Source organism: Octodon degus, unplaced genomic scaffold (genome assembly GCF_000260255.1).
Source record: "Octodon degus isolate 3935 unplaced genomic scaffold, OctDeg1.0 scaffold00003, whole genome shotgun sequence".
Taxonomy (NCBI): Eukaryota; Metazoa; Chordata; class Mammalia; order Rodentia; family Octodontidae; genus Octodon; species Octodon degus.
Window position 1 is genome coordinate 35,258,657 of NW_004524579.1, and position 11,872 is coordinate 35,270,528.

Below are 11,872 nucleotides of genomic sequence, written 5' to 3' on the forward strand. Positions count from 1 at the left end.
AATTTCCTGAACTATCCTGAAAAAAAAATATGATATATAGAAACTAAGAAACTGTAAGAGTAACAACCCTCAATCCTTTTTGCATAATCTCCCATCATTTGTTTCTTAGACTCAAATAGTTCTTTTTGTTCACATGGAGTTGTCCTAGCGCCACTTATTGAAAATAATGTTCTTTCCTAAATGCATAATCTAGAATGTTTTCTTGATGGCTTTTTTTTATTGATACTCTTTTAACTCCTATTTCTATGGCTTGATTTTTTAGGTTGCTTATCCAGTGTTCCACAAATGAAAAAAATTTCCACATCTTATGAGGAAAGACGGAAGCAAGCTACTGCTATTGTTTTACTGGGAGTGATTGGAGCTGAATTTGGGGCAGAAATTGAACCTCCTAAACTGTTAACCAGACCGCGAAGTTCTAGTCAAATTCCTGAAGGATTTGGTTTGACTAGTGGAGGATCCAACTACTCCCTGGCCAGACATACTTGTAAGTTTTCAGATTCCCACTGTGGATCTATTGCTTTTATTTATTTATTAATTTATTGCAGTATGGGGGATTGAACTCAGAACCTTCTGCTTGCCAGACAGGTACTTATGCCACTGAGGTATCTCCCTGGCCCTAGAATCTGTTGCTTTTAAATACATATTTGTCAACAAAATTTCAGAATACTAAATATAGCCTGAGTTTTTCCAGCTCATCCAGATGCTGGAGAAAAGAGAAAGCAGTAGAGTCTGTGTGATGCATTTCTCTTTATAGTTGCTTGGACTTCTTTTGAAAAGTTAAAACATAGTCTGTTATATACTTTTTTTAAATGTGTTTAGTACAGGGTCTCACTACATACATCGAACTCATAGTGATTGTTCTATTTCCAGTCTCCCAAGCACTGGGATCACAGGTGTGCGCCACCATGCCGTCTTGTTACATGCTTTTTATAAGATAATGTAGTTCTGAACTTCGTCTTTTTTGCACTTTTGGTCAAGAGTCTTGTCAAAATTTGTGAAAGCTATCTTTAAGTTAAAACTTTTAATTTCTAAAATAATATCTGAATTACTGTCTTTCAGCTACTCTTCCCTTGTTGCTGGACAAATACCCAACACCCAAAATGAAGGAGGAAAAGGTTTATTTAGTTCACAGTTGCTGGAGGTTTCAGTTCATAGTTAGCTGGTATACATGGCAGAGGGCAGCAGTTCCTGGCAGCAGAAAACAACTAACCAGCAAGAGCACATGGGAAGAGTAGCAGTGGTAACAGAGAGAAAGTCTGTCTTTCTGCCTCCCTTACATTACATTCAGGCCACCTCACACTGGGTGTAGCACTCACAGCCATAGTCTCAGCAGTACTCAGACCCATAATCCCTTTGGATCATGAGTTAATCACAAACCTGGAAGTCTGACCCATAACTGCATGAGGCTTTGGGGGGACACCTAGAGACAACCATAACAATTACAAAGTAACTTGTTCTGAATGTGGTTTAAAAAGCTAGGTATGGGGTGGATCACCAAAGAAAAGAGTATGAATGCTGAATTATGAGTTATTTCTGTAATTTTTTATAATTCCAGTAATGGTTTTTAAATTACTGAGCTGTTACAATCAGAACAAAGCTTATGCCACATAGCTGCTCTCAGTTTTATGCATGCTATGTGCCTAACAAGTTAGCATATTTTGGAATGTCTGTTGGTACTCCTTGGTGAGTTTTGAGGTGTGGCCAAAGTGTCTCTATACTGTTGAAAAATCATTTCTAATGCATTATGTTAACTTTAAGGACCAAATATAATCCTACTTATTACATCACAAGATAGTCTTTGTAGAAGAAAATGCAGTGTATTCTTTGGGCTTGGGGCCTTTAAACAAGGGAGAAAGATAGCTTAGAGAACTTTACTAGACTCATACTTTACTATAAAATTGAGGAACTATGTTTGTGAATTTTATTATACAGTTCCTTCTATAGACTTAGCTACCCAATCTGTAGTTTTTTAAAAAAGACTCCGAATTCAACAAATTCTTATCAGAGATAATTGCTTTTAAAATTTTTATTAATTGCACTTTGATTATACATAATAATGAGTTTTGTTGTGATATTTTCACACAAGTGACAATTTCCTGATTTCTGTTTGACATTGAGAATAGGAGAGTGTTAATAACCCATGACAAACAAAAGCCAACTATTTGGGGCTCTGTCTTTCTTTACATTCTTTAACTCAGTCTTCCTAATAAGCCTGTAACATGGGTATCTCTATTACAGTATCTCCATGTGAATAATATACATGTGGGACACCGAAGTTTGGTTAACCTGACATCTTACCTCTCAGGAAATAGTTTTTGTTTCAGTCTAATTTGTTGATTTCAGAGCTCATGCTTTTGACCATTATGCAGACTGTCACTGTTCAATGGCTGTTAGTGAAAGAAGGCTTAATGGCTAAGATGCACTATTAACACTGTAATTAAAAAAAAAAAAAGAAAGAAAGAAACACTTCGTATTTTCGCATTTGATTTCCAAAATAAACTTAAGACTTCATCTGCTCGGGTTAAAAAGTCAAAAAAGACCTGACCATGAGCTCAAGTGTCTTGTGACCTGAAAACCTGCGTCCTTTCCCTTCTCCACTTAAGCATGTCACTTTCCCAATGGCAGTGATGTCCTGTGTACTACTGGCCGCCACTTCTCAATTCTATCCTGTGTGCCTTTTCTTGAAGTTTTTGTTTTTGTTTTTTTGGGGGGGTGGCGGTACCGGGGATTGAACTCAGGACGCTGTGCTTGCCAGGCAAGTGCTTATTCTACTGAGCTAGCTCCCTGGCCCTTTCTTGAAGTTTTGAAGTTCTCTGCTTTTGATTTATAAATCCCTGAGCAAATCTTTCTGTCTCTACAGAGGTCTCTTTAATTATATTTACTGTGTCTCCCCAAACAACCCAAGACTTAACATATATGAAATAATTCCTTACTTAAAATCTTGGTATTAGAAAATTAGAGATTAATTAGACTTTTATATGATTTAGTCTGGTGGCTTTCAGATATTTTGCTTGTTAATTTCCTAATGATTGTCAAGCAGTACGTAATCTTGCGCATTCTTTTTTTTTTTTTTTTTTTTTTTTTTTTTTTTTTGGTGGAACCAGGGATTGAACTCAGATCCTTGCACTTGCCAGGCAAGCACTTATTCTACTGAGCCATCTCCCCAGCCCCTTTGTACGTTCTTATGTTGATAATTCAAACTTTTTAATTGTTAGCTTATATGTTTGCAAAAGTTAAGCTAAGCATTATGCACTCCTATAGTCTCAGCATTCTGGGTGGCTGAGGTGGAAGATCACAAGTTCAAACTTAGGCAATTTAATTTCTTAGACTGTGTTTTAATATTTCAAATTGAAAGTGGACTAGAGTACTATAGCTCAGAGTGAGGAGCTGATTTGGGTTCAGTCCTCAGTTCCACTGCCCCCTGCAAAAAAATTCTAGTTTTGTGGATATTATGAATGTTGATGTTTAAAAATTAAAACTATTCTATTTATTGTAGTAAATATAGCACTTAAATTATTTGATTTCCTTTTTTTGATCTTAAAATATCTGAACAATTTTTTTTTAAGTCAGTTCTTATATCATTTTACTTTTTTCCTTGGAGAGAATTTCTCCCATCACAGTTTCAGGGAAGGAAATCATTTATAAAGTTAGCATCCTCCAGCAGAAAAGTATAAAAACGAAATATAAGAAGTAAAGCCATGCTGTTATGTTGAGCTGTGGGGGACTCAGGTCAACAATTTCTGACATTGCCAGTCAAGCGGAAGACCCAATACTATTATGGGCTACTGGACTCTTTTGAAATATTTTGCTGAGTTTACACACCTATAATATTCAAATAATGGAACTTAACCAAAAAAGGGGATACAGATGAATGTCCATTTTGTATCTGTGTATTCAAAGTGGTTAGGATATATAGTTACATTCTCTTAATGAATAGAGTGATTTGTTCTATGGTGTTAGGATATCATGTCCGCATCTTGTACAGCAATTAACCACTAGGAAGAAGGTATGCAATGTGTTAATTATTGAATCTGTCCTACAATTTGAAACTGTCTCATTGCTGTTTGTTTATCAATAAAATTATGGGAAAAAGTTAGGATAGATATATAGTTACATTCTCTTAATGAATAGAGGGATTTGTCGTAGTTGTGTTTGTAAATAGGATCATGTCTGCATCTTGCATAGCAAATAACCCCTAGGAAGACTGTATGCAATGTGTTAATTATTGAAACTGTCCTACCAATTTGATTTGAAACTGTCTCATTGCTATTTGTCTCTCAATAAAATTATGGAAAAAAATGTTAGAAAAGAAAAGAAAATGTTATATATAAAATAAAAATATTTTTGTTATAAAAAATATATGAATGACAATGGAATACCCCCCTCTGACAAACGTAAACAATAAAGGGGGATATAAATGAAGGACAATTTTGTAGTGAAATATATATATATATGTATATGTGTGTGTATATATATATATATATATATAGCTGTGTATACAAAATAGCATACTCATACAGCTACTTTATCTTAGTTCAATGAGAAGAAAGTTTGAACTAATAGTGTTTAGACAAGCTATGATGTCTATATCTTATACTATGAATAACTACTATGAAGACAACAATATGCAATGTATTAATTATTGTAACTGTCCTACTAACCTGTTTTGAAACTGTCTCACTGCTATTTATTTCTCAATAAAATTAATATTTTAAAAACGTTAAAAAAATAAAATAAAGTTAGCATCCTAAAGTCAGTTCCTGGGGCTGGGGAGACAGCTCAGTAGAATAAGCACTTGCCTGGCAAGCACAAGGACCTGAGTTCAATCCCCAGTTCAGCCAAAAATAAATAAATAAATAAATAAATAAATAAATAAAGTCAGTTCCTTTAAAGTACTTGGGCCTTAAAAAATATTTGTGCTTCTAAACACTATTCCTTCAAAAGTCTTAAGATGCTTTCAGGGGTTACCTATGCTGAAGATACTGATTCTGTCTTTTTTGTTTTGTTTTGGTGGCAGAAATTGAACTCAGGACCTTGCACTTGCCAGGCAGGCCCTCTTGCCTCTGAGCTATATCTCTGGCCAGAAAACTCTTGATTCTGCCCAACATATTTTTATGTAATTTTTCAACAGTAATCCTTGTGGCATATATTTTCCTGAAAGGAAAATGAACATAAGTATTATTCCCTTTATAATTTTCCCATACTCCAGTATATATGTTTATATAAATATAGAAGCATTGCAAGTTAATGACTTACTGATTGATTTCACCTGAGCTGGTTGTTAGGTAAATTTATGCCACATTATCCTAGGTATCTAGACTACTACTGTTATTACTTTTCTACCCACGGTTTTTCTTTAAACAAAACTCTGATTTTCATGAATTTGCTTTTGCATGATTTTAAATATAATATTTCATAACTAGAAAAAGAGGAAAGGAGAGAAAAAGGGATTTAAAATACTATTGCAGAATAGAAAGATAGATTTTTTCCAAAGAACTCTTGGGAATTAAAACAGTTGAAAAGCAGTAGTTCTATCCTTTGGGTTTGTTAAAAGGCAGGGAGCTGCACAGCGTGTTAAGGAGTCCCAGAGCATTTGCTTGGAGAGCAACTTTTGTGCTGTCACTCCTTAACTTCCGCAAGCAAGTGTAAACAAAAATTACAGAATATTATTGGAATATGTAAGTGTTTTTCAACCAAGACTGAGATTTTTTAAATAATTGACTAAATATGGGAAGGGAAGAAGGTAAAGCTTTTCAGCAAACTATATTTTTTTATTATTCATTGAAAGAAAAGATACAGAAATTCAGAGACGTTTCTAGCCAACAAGGAATTGTATACTAAAATGAATAATATAGTATGTGTTCTAACTGACTTAAAATGCTGTAAGTCATCTTGCTGTATTTCTGCTTTTTTGTGCTTACCCTATGTTATGTATTTTAAAGTTAATTATGGATTTTCTTTTAACTTCTACCTATTACCCTATTTCTATTCAAGGTTTTTAGTTTATTGGTAGTACATGTGCCTACCACAGGGGTTTTTAAAACCCTTCCTTTTTCAATTGGATCTTATTAAGTTTAAATTTAGCAGTTTAAATCTTGTTTTCCTCACTGGAAATGGTCAGTTAGCTAAGTATTTCTGTGTTTTAGTGGCTCTACATTTAGTTCAATGAATCACTTATAATATTAACCTACTATTAATATATTAATGCTAACCTGCCAGAAGCTGCTATATATATTTTACCATATTTGTTTGTATGCTACCATTAAATATTTACTCTTTATGAGATGTTATTGAATGTGCCAACAATTATTACCTTCATTTTGAGATAAGGCCATTAAGATACAATGTTTGATGAACTCTAATTGTTAATATAGTTAGAGGAGTAGATAGTGAGCTCTAACCTTGCTCACAAAACCACTGATGTGACAACTCTTATAGTCAAACCAAATTATTCACATTGGTGGGAGGAAAGGGTAGCATTGATGCATAATTCAAAAGTCACTCAGTTTTGTAATACTTTTTTTTGCTTATAGTTGAACTAGATGAGTTTTTTGAAACATGCTTTGCATATATTAAAAACAAAATTAGTAAGAGATCTAGACTAGGCTACTTTGTTATTCTGTATTATTGGGTAAGCAAGCTCTGTGGGTTGCAGTATCCTCTGGTATAAAATAAATGATGGGACCTGTTTTGAAATCCCTTTTGGTGCAACCAGAAGTGGAATACAAAGTATCCCAGGAAGTTCATTTTCTTCATCTCCTTGATTTTATGTCAGTGTAGGGGTGGGTGTATTCTGTTGTTTCATTGCAAAGGAATTTATTAAGTAGAGATCTTATTTCATTTTTTTCTAATCCACAAATGAGGCATTATTAGAATTTTTAAAATACTATTTATAGTATTGCCTTGTAGAATCTTTGGCTCATTTGTTCATTTTGTCTCTTCTGCTCATTTTATAATTGTAGAATTATGCTGGCATGTCTGTAGTAAATTCCATTTTGATCTCTCATTAGCTTTTTGACTTTGGGCAAGTATCATAAGTCATTTCCCTAGGCAGCAGACTCTGAGACAGATTTGTGTGCCAGAGTATTGCCAGGATCAATAGCTTGAGGGAAGTGAAAGAAGAATTGGACAGGGTAGAAGTTGACTGTGTTTCAGTTGCATACAAAGCCTCAGCTGACCTTGGGGAACAAATTGAGTCTCAGGCCTCAACTTTGATATCTCCATGTCAGTCTGTCATTAGAGTAGGGGTTCTCTGAGAGGGGGCTATGGCTTCAGATGAGACAGCTTTCTTCATCTTAGTGCCAAGCCCACAGATGGACTCGGCTGAGACTTATCAGCAGCTGACACCACCAAGACTGTGAGAGAAATGAGTCTTTCAAGTCATAATGTGGGGGGCAGGGTGGAAAGCCTGTCCAGCTTCCACTGTGGCTTATAACCACTGTGTGTGTACCCTTGCTCCCCTTTTGGCATAACAGAGATGGAGAGAGGAAAGGACCACCATATATTGAACACGCTTTTTATTCTTTTCCATACGTATCTCTTGTTACCATGACATATTTTTATCCTGAGCAGAGTCTGAGGTACATTCATGATAACTGGCTAGTGAGCATGTATCGTGACAGATATTTACTGTGCGCTGGATATGTGCTATCTTCGTTCATCTCTTAGACCCATCAGATAAGTACTATCTGTTCCCATGCACCACAAGGGGAGGTTGAAGCTTTGCCTATTAATACCAAGTATGCTCACTGCACATTTGTTAAGTTGGATTAAACCTTTTTTGTGCAGAGAATAAGTTTGAAGTTATAGGTTTATTTTTGGTTTTTGAAGATCATATGGGTAAAAACTGTTGAGCCTGGAGAGCTATAAAGTGATGTATTGCTGTAGAGATAAAAATATACACAAATTCTACCTCTCTGTACTTTGGAAATGACTTTCATGAGAAAATGAATGTTTTCCACACTCAGTCTTTAGAAATAGTATAATGCTAGGCTCTATACGATCTTACTGTGTACAACATGCCACATTTCTATTTGTGTTTTTGTTATGGGAGAAGGCACCACACATTCCACTAAATTCTCAGAACAGCGTCATTAAAATAAAAATGGAAAAGAGCCGCTAAAAGTTTGTCTAAGTAATTGCTTATCTGTTATTATAAGTTTTTCAAAGTAATGTAGTGTTGCATTTTATTGGTTCAGCTATAATACCACCAAACGGGGGCCAGGGAGATGGCTCAATAGAATAAGTGCTTGCCTGGCAAGTGCAAGGGCCTGAGTTCAATCCCTGGTTCCACCAAAAACAAAAACAAGAAAACCCCAAAAACCAAACAGAAACATGGAGGCAAAGGGAGATGTTACCTAAAGAATATTTATTTAAAAAAGAATATAGATAGATAGATATATAGATAGAGAGAGAGAGAGAGATAGAGTCTCACTATGCAGTTCAGGCTGGCCTTGAACTCACTTTGTAGCTCAGGCTGGTCTCCAACTCACAGTGATCCTCCTGCCTCAGCCTCTTGGGTGCTGGGATTTCAGACATGTGCCACTAAACATGGCTCTGAAGAACATTTTAATTCTGTGAACTCATAGTTAAGTTTTTTATTGGTGTTATAGTGTGCTTGATTTTGCTTTGTCATAGACTACTTTGTGGCAGTAAAGTGCTGATGTGACCGTAGAGATTGCGTTTTGCCTGTTTTTCCTCACATTTCCAACCTGGCTTTCCTGGCTGTGGGAAGTAATTGGATGTCTTAAGTCCACTGTCACTTGATCTTTCTGGTCTTCAGTGCACTGGGATGCTCCATGCTCTTCAACGTCATCCCTGTCTTATAGTTTTACCTTTCCAAATGCTGCGGGACTTGTCTTACAGTTACATTCCCAAGTCGAGGCACTTAGATCATGTGCAGCATGGAGTTCCTGTTCAGAAAGCAGGAGTGAGGCTCACCTGTGTTAATTTGAAAGCTTCATATGTAATTTTGATATGTAGCCAGAACACAGAAACAGTAGATGATGGGGATCCTTATAGTTTTTTTAAAGTGAGTAGCCTGGTTCCTTACACTACCTTAATGCACAAATTGTACTTTTTTGTTAATGTTTTCAAGGGGAAGTGATAATGGGAACTAATCAGAATGAATAAGTGACATGTACAGCACTTTCAATGCCCATCCTTTATGTAGCTCAGGCTTTTTCTTGCAGCTTCATTTTTCTGGAACCAGGTTGCTTGGGTCTGAGTCTTAATACTGCTTAGTACTTAACTACTTTTTGACTTAGTTTCCTGAACAAGAAAATAGGAATAATACTGGCATTTACCTCACAGAGTTAGTTTGATGATTAAGTAACCATTTCACATGCAGTGTATGTAAAGCAGTTAAAAAAGGTGCTTGACAATTAACTTTATAATTGTTAGTTCTTATTCTTAGAAATGTTTGTAGAAAAATAAGGGAAGGAAGCGGCCCTTTAAAAATGCGTTGGTACGACTTGAAAAAAAATCTTCCAAAGGACATAGGTTTTTCTTATCAGTATTTTGTAAATGAGTGAACTGGTACTTCTAAAATTAACTGACTTCCTAAAGATTATCTGTCTTTTAAGAGATTTGAATCCAGATGCATTTCCCTCCAGAGCACATGATTTTCCTTTCTCTAAAGCATACTGATCCTCACTATTTGTGGTAAAGCACTTTAGTTGCCAGAGTGTTTATGTAAAAATTTATTTTTGTCTACATTGTTATACACAGGTTAAGTAAAACACTATTATTTTTAATTATTTACTTGCATTTGGATGAATTTCTAGATATTTATTGTCTTGTTTCTCATTTTAACCACGTCAACCTACTAAGCTAAAATCAAATGGAATTTTTGACTCATCTTGTTTTTACTTGTAAATAATTCATGGTGCATAACAGCTTTATCATTTTTAACTGCATTGTGACACGTGCATTATAGACCTGTCTTGATGTAATCATATACTTGTTCTCCAAAAATAACTTTAATTTGCACTCATTTTTTTGTTAATTCACTACATTAGATAGGCTTCAGGTTTATCTTCCATAAAATAAGTACATTCGACAAGGTTATTTCTAAGGTCACTTCCACTGAAAATTATAGAGTCCTGTGAAATTATTAATGTGATGTATTATTATTCTAACTATAGAGTGCTAGTATTTACTGGTGCCACTTGAACTTGCCTTTTGTATTTTGATTGCTTTGTACCAGTTTGTTCTGTCTGCCTTTACAGGGTTCAAAAGTCTGCAGCTATGGGAAATGTTTAAAGCTCAGTGTCTTTAAAGCATTTTCTTACTAGTCCCTGCTTATATGTACCTTATATCAGCTCACCTTGTATCAGCAACAATTGCTTCTACACAGCTTATTTTCTACACAGCTCCAGGCTCAGAGACTTGTATTATGTTGAATGTAGTTCTCTTGTAGGCCACAGATCAGCAAACCATGTTGAGGAACAAACATAATTTTTGCACTGTGTGTGCAAATAAAGTTTTATTGGAACACAGCCACAGCTACTTGTATTGTCTGTTGCTGATTCACTGTACAAAGTTAGCAATGAACAGTTGATATAGAGGTTGTATAGTCTGCAAAATAAAAAAATATTTTGTCCGACTAAAAGATACAAAAACAACAATACAGTTGCCAACCTCTGCTGTAAATCATTTTCAAAATTTGCTAGTTATCCTTTCTGGTGATTTAATTTATATTAAATGCTGTAAATCATTTTCAAAATTTGTTAGTTATCCTTTCTGGTGATTTAATTTATACTAAATGGTTTTGAGATTGACTTTGATAAGAATATTTCAGTATCTAAATATAGCGTCCATGACAGTCTGTGAACTACATCCTTATACAAATCTATGTGTAGTACAAAGGCTTTATGATGATTTTTTAAAACCTAGAATATTATGCATCACTGATATAAAATTCTTCTTACCAACTATCTGATGTATATGCTAGCTACCTTGATGAGTTGTTAATTTTAGTTTAATTTTCAGCTCTCTTGATTCCTTGTAATTGGGCTGCCTAAGTGGCAGATTTAATGACATAAGCTTTTATGTTGTATTGCCAGTTATAGCTTTCTTTTTCCTGAACAGGATATTTCCTATTTCTAGTCTTAAAATTACCTTAGTCTGAAGTTTTCGGAGAGCTCTGTACAATGGTTTCTTCATATTGTGTATGTTAATATATGTGTGATCCTGTATCTCTCTAATTAAAACACTTATATTTCAAAGTCAAACAATTTTATATGAAATTTAATATACCCTTTTTAAACGCTGCAGAACTTTTGATGGTTCTCCTAGAAAACCTTTTAGTAAAGAGTGAATAGAAACATTTTGTGAACTTATTTGTAAATTTCCTGCCACATCCTTAGAAAATACAATTTTCAAGACTCTGTTGAATAGTTGGGGACATGCATTTGTTTCATGTCTCCATTCTTGCTCAGTGTAGTCTAATCATGCTGATGGCCTTCTCAGTGCTTCCCAATTGAGCTGGGCACTATCAGAGCCTAGGTCTAGTAGAGGACATGAATGTTTGTATGAACACAATGGATAAGCTTTTTCCTTGTATCATTGGTTTAATAATTATGTTCTGCAATTGCTCCATAGAAATGGCTCATGGGCTACCTGGACCCTTAATACTAACTCAAGCACAGCAGAACTGATTTGTGTGTATGCTTTTAAATGATGGAGTTCAGCATTGCATTGTATCTGCATAAAGAACTTTCCAGTAGCATTGCAAGCTCTTTAAAAGCTAAACAAACTCCAGAAATTAGAAATTATACATCTTTCGAAAACTCAATAGTAGTAAATATTCTTGATTTTCCTATTCAAGCCTGCTGTACTGTGGCTTTCTCTGTCTTTTTTTTTTTTTTTT

The 11,872-nt window shown here is 34.9% G+C and overlaps 1 protein-coding gene across 3 annotated transcripts in view; it reads left to right on the top strand.

Moving 5' to 3' along the window:
- Positions 1-11,872, top strand: part of Wdr7 (WD repeat domain 7) — a 438,292-nt gene that overhangs the window by 256,630 nt on the left and 169,790 nt on the right. For all 3 annotated transcript variants that reach the window (XM_004623683.2, XM_004623684.2, XM_023715190.1), the window contains one exon: positions 263-484. In XM_004623683.2, the coding sequence (XP_004623740.1) occupies positions 263-484 (222 nt within the window). The remainder of the gene's footprint in view (positions 1-262; positions 485-11,872) is intronic.